This window comes from Salmo salar, chromosome ssa04 (genome assembly GCF_905237065.1).
Source record: "Salmo salar chromosome ssa04, Ssal_v3.1, whole genome shotgun sequence".
NCBI classification, from domain to species: Eukaryota; Metazoa; Chordata; class Actinopteri; order Salmoniformes; family Salmonidae; genus Salmo; species Salmo salar.
The window spans coordinates 57,126,850-57,150,861 of NC_059445.1; the positions used below are offsets into that span (position 1 = coordinate 57,126,850).

Sequence of the window (24,012 nt, forward strand, 5' to 3'; positions counted from 1 at the left end):
CATGTTGAGTGAACTTGCCTGAAACCTGAAGACTTGCATTAGCTCCACAAGCTCACACCTTGGCTTCAGCTCAACAGAGGCTATCAAAGTCTTGTGCTGCGCAGAACTAAACCAGTCAGTAACACCAGCAACCATCAAGCTCAATTTAACCAGGTTTTTCTAATATAAAATAACATAATACTATAATGAACATATGATTGACGTTTTGTAACGGGCGTCGTAAGGATTAGACCAAGGTGCAGCGGGAACGTGTATTCTCATCTTCTTTATTAAATCAAAAGAAGGAAAAACAAACAAATCACGTATACAAAACAACGAACAACACTAAACAGTCCTGTCAGGTGCACAGACACAAAACAGGAAACAACTTCCCACAAACCCCCATAGCACAATCACCCCTATACATAGGACCTTCAATCAGAGGCAACGAGGAACAGCTGCCTCCAATTGAAGGTCAATCAACAAACCCTAAACATAGAAGTAGAAAACTAGACTGAACATAGAAAAACACTAACTTAGAACATAGACCAAAAACCCTAAAAACACTCTAAACAAACACCCCTCTTACATAAGTACATAGCCCCACAAACCCCAAACCACATAAAACAAACACCCCCTGCCATGTCCTGACCAAACTACACTAACAAATAACCCCTTTTCTGGTCAGGACGTGACAGTACCCCCCCCCCCCAAAAGGTGCAGACCCCGGATGCACCTAAAACAACAAAACCTAATTCAATAACTCTAAACACAAACAACAAAATAATCCCCAACTAAAGGGAGGGAAGGGAGGGTGGCCACCGTCTCGGTTCTTGTGCTACACCCCCCCTCCAACCCCCTACTACGGAGGTGGCTCAGGCTCCGGCCTTACTCCCCAACCTACCCTGTCCACCCCCGCTAAATACTCATTAAACTCTACCCCTCCCGAAGTCTCTGGGCTATGGCGCATCGCTGAAGACCTCGGGCTTATGCGCGTCGCTGGAGACCTCGGGCTGATGCGCGTCGCTGGAGACCTCGGGCTGATGCGCGTCGCTGGAGACCTCGGGCTGATGCGCGTCGCTGGAGACCTCGGGCTGATGCGCGTCGCTGGAGACCTCGGGCTGATGCGCGTCGCTGGAGACCTCGGGCTGATGCGCGTCGCTGGAGACCTCGGGCTGATGCGCGTCGCTGGAGACCTCGGGCTGAAGGGCGTCGCTGGAGACGTCGGGCTGAAGGGCGACTCTGGCTGCGCCGATTCCGGACTGTGGGCCAACTCTCTCGGCTCCGGACTGTGGGCCGTCTCTCTCGGCTCCGGACTGTGGGCCGTCTCTCTCGGCTCCGGACTGTGGGCCGTCTCTCTCGGCTCCGGACTGTGGGCCGTCTCTCTCGGCTCCGGACTGTGGGCCGTCTCTCTCGGCTCCGGACTGTGGGCCGTCTCTCTCGGCTCCGGACTGTGGGCCGTCTCTCTCGGCTCCGGACTGTGGGCCGTCTCTCTCTACGGGGCACTGTCGCCGGACACTCTGGACGGGGCACTGTCGCCGGACACTCTGGACGGGGCACTGTTGCCAGACTAGGGACACGCACCACAGGGCTAGTGCGAGGAGCAGGAGTAGGACGAGCAGGACTGGGCTGACGCACTGGAGGCCTGGTGCGTGGGGCTGGTAGTGGAGGTACCAGACTGGAGACACGCACCCCAAGGCTAGTGCGAGGAGCAGGAACAGGACATCCTGGACTGGGCTGTCGTACTGAAGGCCTGGTGCGTGGTGCTGGCTTTGGAGACGCCAGACTGAAGACATGCACCTCAGGGCTAGTGCGGAGAGCGGGAACAGGATACACTGGGCCGTGAAGGCGTACTGGCGGTCTCGAGCGCAGGACTGGCACCACCCTTACTGCTGGGTGCCCGCTTCCCCCCGGCAAATGCAGGACGCTGGCACTGAGCATACCGGCCTGTGGATGCTTGACCTCGACGGCGTGCGCATCACCCCATAGCACGGGGCCTGACCAGTACCACGCAGTCTCTGGTAAGCACGGAGAGTTGGCTTACCAACCCTGGCCCAGCCAAACTACCCGTGTGCCCCCCCCCAAAAAAATGTTTTGGGGCTGCCTCTCAGGCTTCCATGCCAACCGTGTTCCAGCAAAACACTCCCGGTCCTCTCCAGCCTTCCTCCATGGTCCCTCTCCGGCTAAGATCTCCTCCCAGGTCCACGACTCCCGATAGCTCCTCTCCAGCTCCTTACCCCACTGCTTGGTCCGTTGGTGGTGGGTAGTTCTGTAACGGGCGTCGTAAGGATTGGACCAAGGTGCAGCGGGAACGTGTATACTCATCTTCTTTATTAAATCAAAAGAAGGAAAAACAAACAAATCACGTATACAAAACAACAAACGATACTAAACAGTCCTGTCAGGTGCACAGACACAAAACAGGAAACAACTACCCACAAACCCCCATAGCACAAACACCCCTATACATAGGACCTTCAATCAGAGGCAACGAGGAACAGCTGCCTCCAATTGAAGGTCAATCAACAAACCCTAAACATAGAAGTAGAAAACTAGACTGAACATAGAAAAACACTAACCTAGAACATAGACCAAAACCCCCAGAACACTCTAAACAAACACCCCTCTTACATAAGTACATAGCCCCACAAACCCCGAACCACATAAAACAAACACCCCCTGCCACGTCCTGACCAAACTACACTAACAAATAACCCCTTTTCTGGTCAGGACGTGACACGTTTAATGTGTTATGAAAGTTAGGGTGAATGATACTGCAACATTCATGAAAGGGTTATGAATGATTTCATAAAGATTTTATCAATGCATATGTATACCCCCTTTGGTGTACTGGTATATTCGCGTACATACAGACTCAACCTGTATTACAAACACATGAATGCAAAGACACTCACAGGAACAGGAACAAAATAACACACACACATTCAGGCAACATTTTATTTAAATATAAAAGTCTATTGTATAATGGAAACATGTATTTTTGTTGTTACCGTACCCACCAAAGACAGAACAGGGTCAGCCTTTCCCTCGTAGCAGGGTGCAAAGTGCCTTACACATGGCCACCAAGGCAGTAGGGGATAGCACCTGAAATGTGATGTAGGTGTAATTAAACTTGTCTGAGACCTAAAGATTTGTGTAAGCTCCCTGCTCTAATGCCTATGTTTAAATTTAGCAGGGTAAAAGTATTGTGGCCTGCAGGAGACCTAGGTAAGACACCAGTCTGTCCCATTGGTGCTGGGACCTGAATAGGTACAGTACCGTTCAAAAGTTTTAGAACACCTATTCATTCAAGAGTTTTTCTTTATTTTTACTATTTTCTACATTGTAGAATAATAGTGAAGACATCAAAACTATGAAATAACACATATGGAATCATGAGGTAGCCAAAAAAGTGTTAAACAAATCAAAATATATTTTATATTTGAGATTATTCAAAGTAGCCACCCTTTGCCTTCATGACATCTTTGCACACTCTTGGCATTCTCTCAACCAGCTTCACCTGGAATGCTTTTCCAACTGTCTTGAAGGAGTTCCCACATATGCTGAGCACTTGTTGTCTGCTTTTCCTTCACTCTGTGGTCCGACTCATCCCAAACCATCTCAATTTGGTTGAGGTCAGGGGATTGTGGAGGCCAGGTCATCTGATGCAGCACTCCATCACTCTCCTTCTTGGTAAAATAGCCCTTACACAGCCTGGAGGTGTGATGGGTCATTGTCCTGTTGAAGAACAAATTATAGTCCCACTAAGCACAAACCAGATGGGATAGCTTATCGCTGCAGAATGCTGTGGTAGCCATGCTGGTTGACTGTGCCTTGAATTCTAAATAAATCACAGACAGTGTCACCAGCAAAGCACCCCCACACCATCACACCTCCTTGTCCATGCTTCACTGTTGGAAATACACATGCTGAGATCATCGTTTCACCCGTTCACCCACACTACACACAAAGACACGGCGGTTGGAACCAAAAATCTCCAATTGGACTCCAGACCAAAGGACAAATTTCCCCTGGTCTAATTTCCATTGCTCGTGTTTCTTGGCATAAGCAAGTCTCTTCTTATTGGTGTCCTGTAGGAGTGGTTTATTTGCAGCAATTCAACCATGAAGACATGATTCACACAGTCACAGTTGATGTGTCTGTTACTTGAACTCTGTGAAGCATTTATTTGGGCTGCAATTTCTGAGGCTGGTAACTATAATGAACTTATCCTCTGCAGCAGAGGTAACTCTGGGTCTTCCTTTCCTGTGGTCTTTTACCAAATAGGGCTATTTTCTGTATACCACCCCTACCTTGTCACAACATAACTGATTGGCTCAAACGCATTAAGAAGGAAAGAAATTCCACAAATTAACTTTTAACAAGGCACACCTGTTAATTGAAATGCATTCCAGGTGACCACCTCCCGAACCTTTGTCCCCAGGGATGTTTTTAGGACACTCTTGGGATGTTGTGTCATGATCCCCTGGAGGTTTTGTCTAGTTCCTAGTTGGTCCCGGGACATCACTGAGGACATTTTTAGGACGTTCTTGTGACATTGTGTCATGGTCCCCTGAAGTTCCCCAGGACGTTCTTGGAGGTATTTGTCACGTGATTGTCCCAGGTGTTCCAGGTGATGACATGTTAAATAATAATAACTGTATAAATAAACATACACAATGTAATTTATGTCAAATATATAGGTTAAAAGCACTGTGTGTGTCCCTAGTATTGCCAAAAGAGCTGTGAATGGATCAGTGGTTCACCAATCAGGGCCTTGACGGGCTTGGCAACAGTAACAAGGGGTGAGGTGTAATGAAACTAGGGTCTGTGTGCCCTAGGTACAATACTTTTTTCTGAGGAGGGGCGACATCCCCGGGACAAACCGGGAACTAGACAAAACCTCCAGGGGACCATGACACATTGTGGGGCGTCCTCATTATTGTTTACAGGGAACTATTGGAGATTACGTGTGTGTGTGTGTGTTTACATTTGTGGGCTTGTAGAGTCTCTATGAGTATTCCTGTATGATGTGCATGAGTTTGTTTGTGTTGCAATTGGCAGTGGGTGGTGGTATGTGCATGAAATTGACTGAAGTACTACATTTTTTATTTTATTTTGGTATGGTATTACATCATTGGTTGACGTTATTACATTATACACTTAAAAAGATGTTACTCACCAGTTAATGTAATAACCACCGATTAATGTAATAACTTATTACATTTACCGGGAAAAAGTTTACGTTCAGTATTTTTTTACGTTTAGGTTGCTGGTAAACATTATTATTTGTTTCATCCTTCCAACTACAAGTCCCAGTACGACATATCACTTTACATTTGTATTTATATTTTATCAAAATTTGACCGAAGTCATGTTGGAAAAGCGTTGGGAAAAGTGACGTAAAGAGGAGCACTACAGAGCAGGAGTGAAGCCACTGTCCACATAAGACCCACATCCTCCTTTTTGTTTTTGAAAAATATTTTGGCACTCTGAAGCCAACTTAAATCGAGGTATAATGGCAAACACAAACATTAGCTACCATGATATCCTGCAAGTTATATCGGCCAATAAAGATCAGGCAGTTCAGCAAAAATAAAGAAATACAGTTGGAAGTTTACATACACCTTAGCCAAATACATTTAAACTCCGTTTTTCACAATTCCTGACATTTAATCCCAGTAAAAATGACCTGTCTTAGGTCAGTTAGGATCACCACTTTATTTTAAGAATGTGAAATGTCCGAATAATAGTAGAGAGAATGATTTATTTCAGCTTGTATTTCTTTCATCACATTCCCGACGGGTCAGAAGTTGTCACGATTTCCGCCGAAGTCGGCTCCTCTCCTTGCTCGGCGTTCGGCGATCGATGTCACCGGCTTTCTAGCCATCGCGCTCCATTTTTCATTGTTCCATTTGTTTTGTCTTGTTCCCTGCACACCTGGTTGACATTCCCTAATCACACTGCATGTATTTATTCTTCTGTTCCCCCCCCCATGTCTTTGTGTGAAATAGATTTTGTTACGTGTTGCGTGTGTACGTGCCAGGCTGGGTTTTTCCCCCGTTATTCCATGGTATTCTCACGAGGGATGTTTATCGTAAAACATTTGATCATTTTTTGGACTGTTTCGCGCCTTGCACTTTTACCTTTGGCTGGAGGTTTTGACCCAGTGGCGTCTGTCTGTTTTATTGCCTCTGCCTAAATAAAGTGTGCGCCTGTTCACAACTCTCTGCTCTCCTGCACCTGACTTCTCCACCAGTAGCGCACACCTTGACAGAAGTTTACATACACTCAATTAGTATTTGGTAGCATTGCCTTTAAATTGTTTAACTTGGGTCAAACATTTCGGGTAGCCTTCCACAAGCTTCCCACAATAAGTTGGGTGAATTTTGGCCCATTCCTCCTGACAGAGCTGGTGTAACTGAGTCAGGTTTGTAGGCCTCCTTGCTCACACACGCTTTTTCAGTTCTGCCCACAAATTTTCTGTAGGATTGAGGTCAGGGCTTTGTGATGGCCACTCCAATACCTTGACTTTGTTTTCCTTAAGCCATTTGCCACAACTCTGGAAGTATGCTTGGGGTCATTGTCCATTTGGAAGACCCATTTGCGAACAAGCTTTAACTTCCTGACTGATGTCTTGAGATGTTGCTTCAATATATCCACATAATTTTCCTACCTCATGATGCCATCTATTTTGTGAAGTGAACCAGTCCCTCCTGCAGCAAAGCACCCCCACAACATGATCCTGAAACCCCCGTGCTTCATGGTTGGGATGGTGTTCTTCGGCTAGCAAGCCTCCCCCTTTTTCCTCCAAACATAACGATGGTCATTATGGCCAAACAGTTCTATTTTTGTTTCATCAGACCAGAGGACATTTCTCCAAAAAGTACGATCTTTGTCCCCATGTGCAGTTGCAAACCGTATTCTGGCTTTTTTATGGTGGTTTTGGAGCAATGGCTTCTTCCTTGCTGAGTGGCCTTTCAGGTTATGTCGATATAGGACTCGTTTTACTGTGGATATAGATACTTTTGTACCTGTTTCCTCCAGCATTTTCACAAGGTCCTTTGCTGTTGTTCTGGGATTGATTTGCACTTTTCGCACCAAAGTACATTCATTTCTAGGAGACAGAACGTGTCTCCTTCCTGAGCGGTATGACGGCTGCGTGGTCCTATGGTGTTTATACTTACGTACTATTGTTTGTACAGATGAACGTGGTACCTTCAGGCGTTTGGAAATTGCTCCCAATGATGAACCAGGCTTGTGGAGGTCTACACATTTTTTTCTGAGGTCTTGGCTGATTTCTTTTGATTTTCCCATGATGTCAAGCAAAGAGGCACTGAGTTTGAAGGAAGGCCTTGAGATACATCCACTGGTACACCTTCAATTGACTCAAATGATGTCAGTTAGCCTATCAGAATTGTGGAATTGTGATACAGTGAATTATAAGTGAAATAATCTGTCTGTAAACAATTGTTGGAAAAATTACTTGTGACATGCACAAAGTAGATGTTCTAACCAACTTGCCAAAACTATAGTTGTTAACCAGAAATGTGTGGAGTGGTTGAAAAACGAGTTTTTATGACTCCAACCTAAGTGTATGTAAACTTCCGACTTCAACTGTACTTTGAAATAAACAATGACATGAATCAGTATTTGACCATTCATTTCTGCAAAACATGCAGTATTCTGTTGATTGAGTTGTTGTAGCTTACTTGCTAGCTAGCTAGATTATTCCATCCCCAAACACCATGCTAGATCTGTATGGTGCAAGTGGGCCAGTTAGTTTTGTATGGCCCGGTGCACTTAGATAGCTGACTAGCTTTGTTTTTTATCATCTACTAGCAACATAACATGACAAAACTCTGGGCACTTTAGTACCAATTTACCCAATTCAACTCCATCATCACCAAAGTCGCCCGCCGACATACTGTAACGTCGGTGGTCAGTGCACAGAACCTGTTTTTAGCCTCAGATTCATGGTGACTCCACTGTTGGTAGTCATCGTAATCATTTGGTACAAAGTAGGACCCGCATATGACTGAAGTGCTAGGGGATTTCCTGACCCAGTCTGCCCGAATCGGTCCGACTTTCTACCCATCTTCTTACATTTCGATCAAACATGCCGGTTAACAGTGCACTGCAGCCACCACCAGGCTGTTCCTTTCTTGACGACAAAGCAGCAATTTATTGTTGGTAAATTAATTTTTGTTTCGATGAAATATCATCAATCTACATTGTTAGATTTGTGGAAATATATCGTGCAACCTGCCCTTTAAGGCAAACTGCTGCTTTTCCATTTACAGATGTTTCCCAAGAATGTCCTCAATCAGTCAAATTGTCTTTACCCTTCCCAGTATGTTATTCTCATTATTCCCTTCATGGGTAAATAGTCAGACTATTCCTCAGGGGGTGTTAATAAAAGGACATCTCATCATCATATACAGAAAGGTTCCTGCTCAATGCCAGCAAATGCATCATATAGTTTCATAACAACATTCCTTTTTAGAAATCCAGACGGATTTAAACATCCTTTTTTACAGTTTTCCCCTTTACCCCAGCCCCACATCACACATGTGGCAATGAGAAAGGTATATGGTCAGCTCAAATTACTCTACTCTAGCCATTTCCTTAGTTTGTGTATGTGTTTGTGAGTGTGTGACTGTGCATTTGTGTGTGTCGGGGCCTTAGTCTTGTGGGACTGTGGTTCCCTCAGAACAGACTGTTTTCACAGCTGGCTCTGGTGGAAGTGAAAAGGCAGACTCAAATGCTTCAAACCATGAGAGATGGAGCTCTGCTCTGCACCCTCTGATAACACTAATACACACCCGTTTTAGAGCCTTTGTTTCCTTTTCATGTTTCTCAGAAAGAGACATCAAACTATTTATGTATTTTCTTCCACCAACACCATACCGTTTGAAGGGAAAGATCCAATAGCATAACCTCTGGCTATCCATGTTCCAAGAGTTAACAAATCTGCCAGGGCTTTCTTCACCTACCTGTCTCTCACCAACAATCTCTTCACTTCATGTTCTCAGGCCCCACATGTTTCTCTATGCTCAGAAAGAACCATTGTTGTGTCCTTGAAAAACTGTTTTCCTCTGCTAATGAGACTAAACTGTTTTTTAAAGGCTTTTTTTTCAGAAGGATGGTATTGCCAAACTAAGTGTGTGGACTTGCCACTATTGAGCCCCAAACACTGTCAGGCTGTCTCAATAAAGTTTGTCATTTTGGCTTTTGCAGTTGTTTCAGGCAACAGGTCTTTCTTACTACATTAATGTTATCACACATAACAGATATATGATGTAAATACAGCAACAAAGAGTATAAATAGTAAGAAGAAACCACTCCTCGCCACCTTTATCTATCACAATTCTGCAACACATTGAAGGAAATTCACACATGTTGTTTGTACAAAACCATAAAGCCAAGCCTCATACACACCAGCATTATTCATAGTTTCCATCCAAGCAATACATTCACTGTATGGCTCTGGGTTGCATTAAAGTGTTGATGATACTTCCATTCACCAGACCAGATTCCACCTGAGAGTCGTACTGTTAGGCCTACTCTCATCCAGAGTGACAGCAGAATGTGCTCACTTGTGTTCACAACATGTGGCACCTCATCGCCATGAATCCAAGCCTCTACATCCTGGTATGACTGTACTAGTTTGGTCTGTGGCTACAGATAATATCACACATCTCACATAGAGATATCACACTCTCAAATCTCTTGAGCCGATCTATAAGAACTGCTGGTGCTATGCCATGTGAGGGCAGGATATTTGCATAATCAAAGTGATATTTGATTTGCATAATCAAAGTGTAGGCTAATGCAAATAGTCTGGTTAGCCATTTGACTAGATGTTCAGGAGTCTTATGGCTTGGGGGTAGAATCATGAGGTTGCCACTGGGTCAAAGAGAAACATCTGTTCCCCTTGAGGCTATACTGTGGACATCTCTGTTTGAGACTATACTGTGGACATCTCTGTTTGAGGCTATACTGTGGACATCTCTGTTTGAGACTATACTGTGGACATCTCTGTTTGAGGCTATACTGTGGACATCTCTGTTTGAGACTATACTGTGGACATCTCTGTTTGAGACTATACTGTGGACATCTCTATTTGAGACTATACTGTGGACATCTCTGTTTGAGACTATACTGTGGACATCTCTGTTTGAGACTATACTGTGGACATCTCTGTTTGAGACTATACTGTGGACATCTCTGTTTGAGACTATACTGTGGACATCTCTGTTTGAGACTATACTGTGGACATCTCTGTTTGAGACTATACTGTGGACATCTCTGTTTGAGACTATACTGTGGACATCTCTGTTTGAGGCTATACTGTGGACATCTCTGTTTGAGACTATACTGTGGACATCTCTGTTTGAGACTATACTGTGGACATCTCTGTTTGAGACTATACTGTGGACATCTCTGTTTGAGACTATACTGTGGACATCTCTGTTTGAGGCTATACTGTGGACATCTCTGTTTGAGGCTATACTGTGGACATCTCTGTTTGAGACTATACTGTGGACATCTCTGTTTGAGGCTATACTGTGGACATCTCTGTTTGAGACTATACTGTGGACATCTCTGTCATGTTTAAGCGGATGTGCTTTGTGATTATTGACTCTGTGTACTAGCCTGGCAGAGGTTTGTGGGCTGCAATGTGCCCCAGGCGGAAGCCCAGGAACCATGGGGTTAGAAAAGCGATGTGTGGGGAGAGAGGGACAGAAGAAAGGGAGACAGAGAGAGAGTGAGAGAAATGCCAGCGTGCTGTCGTCATGCCAGAACTAATCTGCTCAGCCGCTCATTTACTGGCCCTCACAGAGAGGACTGTCACCATCCCATCAGAGAGAGCGGGACAGAGAGGGAGATAATATATAGAGAGTGAGAGAGGGCCCGAGGGAAAGTGAGATGAAGACAGAGAAGGAGAGAGAGGGAGACAGAAATAGAGAGTGTGTGAGGGAGAGTGAGAGAGCTGTCCACCCCCAGATATTAGTCACTGTCTGGAACACAAACCTTTCTGGGCTTGACTTACAGGTTAGAGGACTAAGACGAGAGAGAGAGAGACTGAGAAATGTATGGATGATGAGAGAAGAAGAGAGTGGAAGGAGTGATGTGTGTCCACCCTATAGCCTTAGGGCCCATCACTTCAGGTCCCTAAACATGGTCATGGCTGTCTGTGGATTATTGATGGCACTGGGGGCACAGCCACAGCATCCTTCACTGAGGGAGAGAGTGATGGGGACATGGAGAAATAGGGAGAGAGGTAGAATCATTTACTGCTGCATTATTAAAGTCCCAGTCATCTGTTTTGAGGCCTTGGCGTCTGAGGGGCTACAGTACTAATACTGTAGGTAATGATTGAAAGCCACGGTTATCTTGTCAAATGAGCTACTGCTGCCTGTGAAACTTAACTTGTATGACATTTTACTGCCAAATTGCAGCTGTTTCATGAGGAGGGAAGGGAAAAACATTTGCAGCAGAGAACGACCACTTCATGTTTTTGAATAAAACCAAAAAGTAATTTTCTCCATTGCACTTAACTATTAGTCTGTATAGAAATATCATATGCCTTACCAGAGTGTATGTAGATTACTTCAATTGTCGTTGATATTTGTCGTCCTAGAGGAAATATCATGTGGAAATATTGTTTACATGATTAGCGTGGCTGGTGACTCAACTATAATGACATTACATGTCATTATTACATGCTATAATCAGAGCAAAGTGAAGTCACATGAGCACTGACAACAAATGCTTAAACTGTGTACATGACCAATAAACTTTGATTTGATTATCCTATATCTACTGTATATTTGCTATATGGTTTCATGGTTTGGCTTGAGAACTCAGTGTTAGGGCTCTGTTCAATCTGTATCGCTGAAGCGTTACAGATTGCGTAATAGAAAATGAAAACTGCAATATACAACTTTTTGGGTGACCCGACCAAATTTTAGCAACCACGAAATGGCAGAGATATTTCTGTATAGTGCACCTTTAAAGGTCATTTTTGATTGAGCCGACATATGCAGCATTTTTGGCAGTGTAGAACCAGAGAAGGCCTAAGGATTTATTTTAAAAATTATACTGAACAAAAATATAAATGCAACATGCAACAATTACAGTTCATATAAGTAAATCAGTCAATTGAAATTAATTAATTGGGCCCTAATCTATGGATTTCACATGACTGGGCAGGGGCGCAGCCATGGGTGGGCCTGGGAAGGCATAGGCCCAACCACTTGAGAGTCAGGCCCATTCACTGGGGAGCTCAGAATGAGTTGTTCCCCACAAAAGTTTTTTTTTTACAGACAGAAATACTTCTCAGTTTCATCAGCTGTCCGGGTGGCTGGTCTCAGACGATCCCACAGGTGAAGAAGCTGGATGTGGAGGTCCTGGGCTGGCGTGGTTACACGTGTCTGTGGTTGTGCGACCGGTTAGACGTACTGCCAAAATGACGTTGGAGGCAGCTTATGGTAGAGAAATGAACATTCAATTCTCTGGCAAAAGTTCTGGTGGACATTCCTGCAGTCAGCATGCCATTTGCACAGTCCCTCAAAACTTGAGACATCTGTGGCATTGTGTTGTGACAAAACTGCCCATTTTAGATTAGCCTTTTATTGGTACACCTGTAATTGATCATGCTGTTTAATCAGCTTCTTGATATGCCACACCTGCCAGGTGGATAGATTATCTTGGCAAAGGAGAAATTCTCACTAGCAGGGATGTAAACAAACCCATCACATTTTGACTTGCAATGGGTGGGACCGTTTGAAGAAGGGACGTGCCTAGACATTTCACTAGTGAGGACAAAAGGAAATAATCAGTGGGTCAAGCAGTAGTTTCCCCATGCTTGGCTCTGCATGGTCAATCTGAGTCTGCAGTGGCCCGTACAGCATTTACTGTGATGCAGGCCTCTGCAGACGTCAGAGCAATCATACTTCTAGCGCATCGGGAAGCTCTTATACGCATCCAATAAATTGGTCTGCACCGCATCACTCGTAGTGATTCAGGGCTAACCTCTATAGTCTTCCAGGTAATTACAAGCAACTGACTAAATGAAAAGACCTAACCTCTTCTGAGATGTTGGAATCTGTTTCCCAGTGCTTGACAATAGAAGCTCAGCCAAGATAGCATGAAGTTAAAAGATTGCACTATTTTCACACCTGCATCTCCATCCCGAATCTCCCCAAACAAAATTACCCTACATTTAGGTTATTATTTATATGTGTATTTCACACTATGTTGAGGTAAAAAACAGAGTATAATGCTGGTATGGATGTCAACCCCAACACATGTTCATGTCATCGTCACCAATCAACTGCATTACAGTTCAAAACTGATTTCTGTGTGCTAGCTATTCTAAAAGCTTATACGAATGGGAGTTAGCATTTAGCAGTCACTTTTTCTAAACCGGAAAAGGGACAACTTCTAAATGTTATGCAGCAATAACCACATTGTGGGCCTGTTGCAACACATAAATCATGACGGATTTGACAAATATCCACGTTGTTAGATCAGATTTGTTGAATGTGCGCCAATCCAGCATCCTTCTATCCCCCACAGTATGAATTCCATTGACCTCTTTACCACATCTATCCAAATTACCCCCCTGATATCTTTCCAGGAGTTCAAACTCATGTCCGTGTCTTTAAAATCCCTACATGAGGTATAACTATGTTTTTTATTTGTGAACTTGTTCTGACAGATTTCCTCAAAGTTCTTGTTTGTTGTCAAGGAAGTAAGTCTGTGTTTATACAGGATGATCAAAATGAACTTCTTTCAAACTTATTTTCCAAATGATCATCATCTGGTGAGTGGTACTGTTTTGTTGCAGCTTGCTTGCTGTTAGACATCTCTTTGAAAATAATGACTGTGAAACGTTGTTGCATTTAAACCTCAGATCACCGGTTAGTGTGATGAACGTGATAAAATATTTTTGCAAAGGGAAGTAATAGCTGGTTTATTAATTTCATTTTGGAAATGAAATGGTTGTGCTTTTGTATTGTTCTGATTTCAAGGGGCCTACTGGAGTGAATGGGATGCTTCATCTTTAACGTTATTTGATGCTGTGTGTGACTGCTGTTGCCTGTCATATCAGCCGTGTCTATGTGTTTGACCAAACCTGTCTCTCCTTCAGCTCTATGTAGTGCACAGGTATTAGCCTACGGTCGCTGTCCATTCAGCACCTTGAGCCTGTCACTGTTGATGTGACACTGTTGTTATTGCTATGGGTGATAGTGTGATAGTGGTGTTAGGCTACCATAGGTTATGTAAACAGTGTTTTTTGTTTTGCTGGTTGCATTATTTTATGCTGTGTGTCATGTTGTGTCCATGCTGAACTGTCACTGTGTGTGCGGCAGCATTGCTCCTCCTTCACTACAACTAGAATTGTCCAACTACAAAATACACAATATCGGGTTCATTAAGTGATGCTATGTTTTCAGTTCTTTTTTTGATTTCTGAGTTTGATACAACGTAATGGAAGATTTTTGGTTCCTCTGAAAGCCTATGTCCTATAGTCATGGTTTGCCACTGGTTTACGGTGAATGCATTCTCCGCTAACGCAGGAACATTGCCTTTAAATTGAAATCCCGCTGTAACGCTGAACTTCCGCCGTGAGGAAATCTCTGAATCAGAGAGGTGCGGGGGGGCTGCCTTAATCGACATCCACATCTTTGGCGCCCGGGGAACCCGGAATAGGCTGTGTCGTGCCCTCTTCAAGACTGTCTTGGTGTGTTTAAGACCATGATAGTTTGTTGGTGATGTTAACACCGAGGAACTTGAAGCTCTCAACCTGCTCCACTACAGCCCCGTCGATGAGAATGGGGGCGTGCTCAGTCCACTTGTTCCTGTAGTCCACAATCATCTCCTTTGTCTTGATAATGTTGAGGCAGAGGTTGTTATCCTGGCAGCACACGGCCATGTCTCTGACCCCTCCCTATAGGCTGTCTCATCATTGTCTGTGATCAGTTCTACCACTGTTGTGTCGTCGGCAAACTCAATGATGATGTTGGAGTCATGCCTGGCCATGCAGTCATGAGTGAACAGGGAATACAGGAGGGGACTGAACACACACCCCTGAGGAGCCCCCGTTTTGAGGATCAGTGTGGCGGATGTGTTGTTACCTAACCTTACCTCCTGGGGGTGGCCCATCAGGAAGTCCAGGATCCAGTTGCAGAAGGAGGTGTTTAGTCCCAGGGTCCTTAGCTTAGTGATGAGCTTTGAGGGCACTATGGTGTTGAACACTGAGCTGTTGTCAATGAATAGCATTCTCACATAGGTGTTCCTTTTGTCCATGTGTGAAAGGGCAGTGTGGAGTGCAATAGAGGTTGCATCAATCAGTGGATCTGTTGGGGCGGTATGCAAATTGCAGTGGGTCTAGGGTTTCTGGGATAATGGTGTTGATGTGAGCCATTACCAGCCTTTCAAAGCACTTCATGGCTACAGATGTGAGTGCTACGGGTAGGTACGGGCAATTCCTTTGACCTCATGGCTTGGTTTTTGCTCTGACATGCACTGTCAACTGTGGGACCTTATATAGACATGTGGTGTGTCTGAAAACTTTCCGAAGGCACTGTATAACTTCTGTGTGTTCAACACTGTATAGATAGACTGTTGTTCTTAGAGAGGTGATGAGTTGTACTCTATGACGGTTTTTCCTTTCACATGCCTGTCTCTGAATCAATGTGCTCAGTGAAATGTGGTGTAACAGTTTGCCAATATATAAATAAATTCTTAACTTCTTACTTGCTCAACACATCACAAATGGCCAAATTCTCATTCTTTGTGCAATACTCCAGTTCACTGCAGCAGATTCAGCTATTTTGCTCTTAAGCAAATTCTTACATTGATTCGATCATAGATTACTTAACGTTCCAATATTAACCTCTCTGGGACATCTGGGACGCTAGCATCCCACCCGCGGTACACACTATCAACAGCCAGTGAAATAGCAGGGCAGGAAAATACGAAACAACAAAAATCTCCTAATTCAAATTTATCAAACATACAAGTATTATACACCATTTTAAAAATAAGATTCTCCTTAATCCAACCACAGTGTCCGATTTCAAAAAGGCTTCACGGGCAAAAGCATAACATTAGATTATGTTAGGACAGTGCCTAAACAAGAAAAACCACACAGCCATTTTCCAAGCAAGGAGAGGCTTCACAAAAACCAGAAATACAGCTAAAATGAATCACTAACCTTTGATGATCTTCATCAGATGACACTCCCAGGACTCAATGTTACACAATACATGTATGTTTTGCTTGATAAAGTTCATATTTATATCCATAAACCCCATTTTACATTGGCGCGTGATCTTCAGAAAATGTATTCCCTCAAACTTCTGGTGAATGAGCACATCAATTTACAAAAATACTCATCATAAACGTTGATAAACTTTACAACAGTTATTGAAAGAATTATAGATACGCTTCTCCTTAACCTCCCTGGGCAAGGTGGGACGCTTGCATCCCACCTAGTCAACAGCCAGTGGAATCGCGTGGCGCGAAATACAAATACCTAATAAATGCTATAACTTCAATTTCTCAAACATATGACTATTTTACACCATTTTAAAGACAAGACTCTCGTTAATCTAACCACACTGTCCGATTTCAAAAAGGCTTTACAGCGAAAGCAAAACATTAGATAATGTCAGGAGAGTACCCTGCCAAAAATAATCACACAGCCATTTTCAAAGCATGCATATATGTCACAAAAACCAAAACCACAGCAAAATGAAGCACTAACCTTTGATGATCTTCATCAGATGATACTCCTAGGACATTATGTTATACAATACATGCATGTTTTGTTCAATCAAGTTCATATTTATATCAAAAACCAGCATTTTACATTAGCATGTGATGTTCAGAAATAGCATACCCACCGCAAAATTCTGGTGAATTTACTTAATTACTCACGATTAACGTTCACAAAATACATAACAATTATTTTAAGAATTATAGATACAGAACTCCTTTATGCAATCACGGTGTCAGATTTTAAAATAGCTTTTCGGCGAAAGCATATTTTGCAATATTCTGAGTAGATAGCCCGGCCATCACGGGTAGCTAATTTGACACCCACCAAGTTTGGCCCTCACCAAACTCAGATTTACTATAAGAGAAATTGTATTACCTTTGCTGTTCTTCGTCAGAATGCACTCCCAGGACTTCTACTTCAACAACAAATGTTGTTTTGGTTCGAAATAATCCATAGTTATATTGACATAGCTCTGTTTTGTTCGTGCGTTGAGGTCCCTATCCGAAGGGTGGGCGCATTTCGTGACAAAAAAATTCAAAATATTCCGTTACCGTACTTCGAAGCATGTCAAACGCTGTTTAAAATCAATTTTATTCGATTTTTCTCGTAAAATAGCGATAATATTCCAACCGGGCGACGTTATATTCATTCATAGACTGAAAGAAAAACATGGAGTCCTCTCGTGGACGCGCACTCCAGTGTCACTGTTCTCAGCCTGACCACTCACAAAAACTCCTGCTGTTTTTCGCCCAGAGACTGCAGAGACGTCATTCCACTTTCTGGCGCCTTCTGAGAGCCAATGGAAGCCTTAGAAAATGTCACATTACAGCAGAGATGCTGTATTTTTGATAGAGATGCCCTAGAAGGATAACAAATTGTCAGACAGGGCACTTCCTGTATGGAATCTTCTCAGGTTTTGGCCTGCCATATGAGTTCTGTTATACTCACAGACACCATTCAAACAGTTTTAGAAACTTTAGAGTGTTTTCTATCCAAATATACTAATTATATGCATATTCTCGTTTCTGGGCAAGAGTAGTAACCAGTTTAAATCGGGTACGTATTTTTTCCGGCCGTGCAAATACTGCCCCCTAGCCCCAACAGGTTAATGCAACCGCTGTGTCAGATTTTAAAATAGCTTTACGGCGAAAGCACATTTTTCAATATTCTGAGTACAGAGCTCAGCCATCAAAGCTAGCTATACAGTTACACGCCAAGTTCTGGAGTCAACTAAACTCAGAATTAGTATTATAAATGTTCACTTACCTTTGCTGATCTTCCTCGGAATGCACTCCCAGGACTTCCACTTCCACAATACATTTTTGTTTTGTTCGATAAACTCCATATTTATGTCCAAATACCTCCGTTTTGTTCGCGCGTTCAGATCACTAATCCAAAGGCATAACGCGAGTCCGCAAAACCAGAGATGAAAAGTCAAATAGTTCCATTACTGCTCGTATAAACATGTCAAACGATGTTTACAATCAATCCTTAGGGTCTTTTTAACATAAATCTTCGATAATATTCCAACCGGACAATAGCGTATTCATTACAGAGGAAAAAGAAGGAAGGGTGCCTGGGTGCCTGCGCAGTAAACAACTCGTTGGTCCCAGGCTTGAGTCAGCTCCTATTCTCTGCCCAGTAACAGTAGAAGCATAAAACAAGGTTCTAAAGACTGTTGACATCTAGTGGAAGCCTTAGGAAGTGCAAAATGACCCCACAAACACTGTAGTTTGAATAGGGATTAGATAGAAAAACTACAAGTCACTTCCTGGTTGGATTTTTTTCTCAGGTTTTTGCCTACCATATGAGTTCTGTTGTACTCACAGACATCATTCAAACAGTTTTAGAAACTTCAGAGTGTTTCCTATCCGAATCTACTAATAATATGCATATCCTACCTTCTGGGCCCGAGTAGCAGGCAGTTTAATTTGGACATGTTATTCATCTGAATTTCTGAATACTGCCCCCTGTCACCAAGAAGTTAATACTAACATGCCACTTAGAATGCATTCCCTATACAACATATTCCTTAATAAGTGGTAGTCTATACTATGGATATTGGAACAGAGCATATGGAGCCCAATGGCATTCATACCCAGACCTCGGTCGATAGAAGGGTCGTTCCACGAAATTAGTGTCTTTTATTTTAAGTAGAAATTGTGCACAAATATGTCATTTTAAAAGCCTGTTATTTACATTTTTGTAATTTAGCAGATACTTATCCAGAGCGACTTACAGTAGTGCATGCATACATTTTTTTTTTTTTTTGTACTGGCCCCCCATGGGAATCAAACCCACAACCCTGGCGTTGCACACACCATGCTGGCGTTGCAAACACCATGCTCTACCAACTGAGCCACAGGGAAGGCTATTATTTTAATTGAAGTGCCCTTTAGTGTAGACCACATGGAAAGTTCAATAAATCATATTTTTTTATATGAATAAAGACTTGCTAAAGAGCAAAAATTCAGTTTTCACCATCATTATAAAGCCCTAGATATTTTGTGGTTTGACAAAGTCATTTCTGAAGATTATTATTTATTTCATGTGATTTAGTGATTCATAAAAACTGTCCCTTGTTTTAAGATCAACCCTGTTACGTGAACTGAACTTTCGTTTTAATATGGTGAAACTATGCTTTAAAAAAATTATTATTCAAAGGAAACATTGAACATCTAATAGTCAAATCATAGTGTTAACCTCTATGGGCTAGGTGGGACGCTTGCGTCCCACCTACTCAACAGCCAGTGTAATCCTGTGGTGCGTTATTCAAATACCTTAGAAATGCAAAACCTTCAATTTTTCTAAAATATGACTATTTTACACCATTTTAAAGATAAGACTCTCGTTAATCTAACCACACTGTCCGATTTCAAAAAGGCTTTACAACGAAAGCAAAACATTAGATTATGTCAGCAGAGTACCCAGCCAGAAATAATCAGACACCCATTTTTCAAGCTAGCATATAATGTCACATAAACCCAAACCACAGCTAAATGTAGCACTAACCTTTGATGATCTTCATCAGATGACAACCCTAGGACATTATGTTATACAATACATGCATGGTTTGTTCAATCAAGTTCATATTTATATCAAAAACCAGCTTTTTACATTAGCATGTGACTAGCATGTGACTAGCATTCCCACCGAACACTGCCGGTGAATTTACTAAATTACTCACGATAAACGTTCACAAAAAGCATAACAATTATTTTAAGAATTATAGATACAGAACTCCTCTATGCACTCGATATGTCCGATTTTAAAATAGCTTTTCGGTGAAAGCACATTTTGCAATATTCTGAGTAGATAGCCCGGCATCACAGGGCTAGCTATTTAGACACCCAGCAAGTTTAGCACTCATCAAAGTCAGATTTACTATAAGAAAAATGTTATTACCTTTGCTGTCTTCATCAGAATGCACTCCCAGGACTTCTACTTCAATAACAAATGTTGGTTTGGTCCAAAATAATCCATCGTTATATCCAAACAGCGGCGTTTTGTTCGTGCGTTCAAGACACTATCCGAAAGGGTAAATAAGGGTGGCGAGCATGGCGCAATTCGTGACAAAAAATTCTAAATATTCCATTACCGTACTTCGAAGCATGTCAACCGCTGTTTAAAATCAATTTTTATGCCATTTTTCTCATAAAAAAGCGATAATATTCCGACCGGGAATCTGCGTTTAGGTAAACAGACAAAAGAAAAGAAAGCATTCGGTCGACTCGGGCACGCGCCTAAGCCCATAGTACTCTGAGCGGCCACTTGCCAAAAGCGATAAAGTGTTTCAGCCAGAGCCTGCCTCGATATCGTTCAGCTTTTTCCCGGGCTCTGAGAGCCTATGGGAGCCGTAGGAAGTGTCACGTTATTGCAAAGATCCTCAGTCTTCAATAAACAGAGACAAGATGAAACACTACTTCTCAGACAGGCCACTTCCTGCATGGAATCTTCTCAGGTTTTGGCCTGCCATATGAGTTCTGTTATACTCACAGACACCATTCAAACAGTTTTAGAAACTTTAGGGTGTTTTCTATCCAAAGCCAATAATTATATGCATATTCTAGTTACTGGGCAGGAGTAGTAACCAGATTAAATCGGGTACGTTTTTTATCCGGCTGTGTCAATACTGCCCCCTAGCCCTAACAGGTTAAAGCAGGTGAGCTGGTTCTGGCCCTTTTCTTTTTGGGTCGAGCATAACACGCCAATGTTAGCCACAGATAGACAGGCTAGAAACGTTTTCACAATTTCAATTGTTTTGTGAAGCTTGTATTCCCCCAGTCACAATGGGATTTATAACTGAATTACGTTGAAATCGTTAACCCTTTTTGGTATTTAACCTCTTGAGATGGGAAAACATTATTATAATTTTTTTTACCAAGTTACACTACTTGAAAGGCACCTAATTGGTAGAACCACCCAGAAGTCTGTTGGAATGATGTCTCGTTATGTTTTGGTACTCTGCTTTTGACAAAAAGATGGCAATGATATATTATTCCTATCACAGGCCCTAATTTAATGTTCATTTGGAAGAACTTTAAGGACAGCATATTTGCTTCTCTATTGCCCTATTGTCTTTCTGTAATAACTCATTATTACGTTATTTTAATCATGAATAGATGTGCAGCATAAGCACCATAATGCTTGAAAGAGGGCACTCAGTCACAACTCTTAGGGAAAAGAAAATAAGACCCATTTATAACCCCCATGGATATTAACCAGCGTCTTTTTGGTCTTCCCTCGTCCTCTTATCCAGGTACAAGGAGCTGGTGACGGGTACGAGGGCCAGACGAATCATCGCCATCTTATGGATCCTGTCTTTCGTCATCGGCCTCATCCCATTCCTGGGTTGGAACCTGAAGGTGACTTCCTGCTGTCAGAATGTCTCCAGCAGCCTGATGAATGGCAAGTCTTTGGGGGACAATGCCAGTACCACTATCCCCCCCCTGGTGGACGATCTGGGCAGTGCAGGTGACTTCCTGAGCAGCTGCAAGCTTACCTGCCTGTTTGAGAGTGTGGTGGACATGCACTACATGGTCTACTTCAACTTCTTCGGCTGCGTCCTGCCTCCTCTGTTTATCATGCTGGGCATCTATGTGAAGATCTTCACCGTGGCCCGCAAGCAGATGCACCAGATTGAACTCAAGTGCTCAGTGAGCAGCAATGGGGACAGCCACCATCACGGGCTCCTGCAACGCGAGATCCGTGCCGCCAAGTCTCTGTCCATCATTGTGGGGCTGTTTGCCCTCTGCTGGCTGCCCGTGCACATCCTAAACTGCCTGACCCTGTTCTACAAGGACCTGTGCAAGCCGGCCCCTGTCATGTACATAGCCATCATGCTGTCACATGCCAACTCAGCCGTCAACCCCGTTATCTACGCCTACCGCATCCAGGACTTCAGGAACACCTTCCGAAAGATCCTGACGCGTCACGTCCTATGTCAGAAGGAGGAGCCTTACCTCCACTCCTCCAATGGGAGCAGGCGGAACAGAGACCAGATCCACATGACCATTGACCCTTTACTCTGAGGGGTGGGGCTACAGGGGGCATGACCCTTTACTGTAAGGGCAGACACCAGGGTTCGTGAGGCGACTAGCCCCGCCTACATAACTTTACTTCAAGTGTGGGGCCACAGTCCGGGGGTATGACTCAAGGAGAGCCCCAACCCCCCAAAACACTATCTGTGTTCATGTTATTGTTGTATTGTATTCTTGAATTACATTTTAAGTGAGATTATAAATGTTTACAGAACAAAGAGAGTGGGTATGTTGGAATGTGAAACTGAATAGATTATCTGCCTTGAATGGGGAGCATTGCTTATGAGTTAAGATGAGTATCAGGGGCCAGGTGATGAAAAGGTAGCCTGGTCCCAGATCTGTTTGTGCTGTCTTGCCCACTCCTATGGTCATTGTCATGGCCATAGGAGTTGGCAAGACACCGCAAACACATCTGGGACCAGGCTAGTGAAAAGCAGGCAAGAGTCTTATTTACTTTAAAGCTGGAATCCGTATTAGGTAAAACTGCCACGTCCTTTTGCAATTTACAACAACAAAGAAGTTACTTCAAACAACGAACACATTTTTTTCCCCCTCTGATATAATTTCACGTGCATTAGAACAGCCACGATGCTGGATGCTTCTCTCCTCTGTTTCATCAACAAAACAAAACAATAACAAATGCGCTGGGGTGAACAATGGCACAGTTCACCTTCTGATTTCAACTGTTAAGGATTTTATTTTTATTTTTCAAAGCTAACTGGATTTTCAGGACTGTGAAATGAACCCATTACTACAAGATAACACATCATTTACCATTCCTACACATTAACCATAACTCAAAACATTGCTTTTTCTAAGCCTTAACTTTTCAAAATAATATACATCAATTGTTCAACTTTCTTTTACCAATGTTTGGTATTTTATTTATTGTCATGTAGCAAAATGTTTTAAAACCTGGCTGAGGTGTGTACTGTATTGTTCATCATGGGCTACATCGCACTTGCTCAGTACAGGTCTTGTGTAAAAAACAGACATAGGAAAGTCTGCCCAGTGGAACAATTTACGTCTGCAACATCACCAAAATCTCCAGTGAGAGGGCATAACACACACGCAACACAGCTCGAAGGGGGAAAGTATTTTTAAACATTATATAAACTTGTGGAGTGTTATTGTGCTCTGCTTGAATTTAGCAAATGTCATGGCTTCTTTAGTGTCATGGAGAAAGCTCAGGAATATACAGAATGTGGTGAGGAAGACAGACTGAGTTGTGAAAAAATACATCTGAAATTCACAGACACAGGATATTTGGAGGTTGAGACCTCTGGCAAGAAAATAATATATAAATCATCACTCACAAATACAGTTGGAGTCATAAGTTTACATACACTGAGGTTGGAGTCATTAAAACTCGTTTTTCAACCACTCCACACATTTCTTGTTAACAAACTATAGTTTTGGCAAGTCGGTTAGGACATCTACTTTGTGCATGACATAAGCAATTTTTCCAACAATTGTTTAAAGACAGATTATTTCACTTATAATTCACTGGATCACAATTCCAGTAGGTCAGAAGTTTACATACACTAAGATGACTGTGCCTTTAAACAGCTTGGAAAATTCCAGAAAATGATGGCATGGCTTTCGAAGCTTCTGACAGACTAATTGACATCATTTGAGTCAATTGGAGGTGTACCTGTGGATTTATTTCAAGGCCTACCTTCAAACTCAGTGCCT

General features: G+C 42.9%; 1 protein-coding gene across 1 annotated transcript in view; it reads left to right on the plus strand.

The window, feature by feature from the left end:
- adora2b (adenosine A2b receptor) overlaps window positions 1–23,806 on the plus strand; it is a 31,228-nt gene extending 7,422 nt beyond the window's left edge. Inside the window, exon 3 of the mRNA XM_014197287.2 lies at window positions 21,537–23,806. Within this exon, the coding sequence (XP_014052762.1) occupies window positions 21,537–22,308 (772 nt within the window). The 3' untranslated portion in view covers window positions 22,309–23,806. The remainder of the gene's footprint in view (window positions 1–21,536) is intronic.
- The last annotated feature ends 206 nt before the right edge of the window (window positions 23,807–24,012 follow it).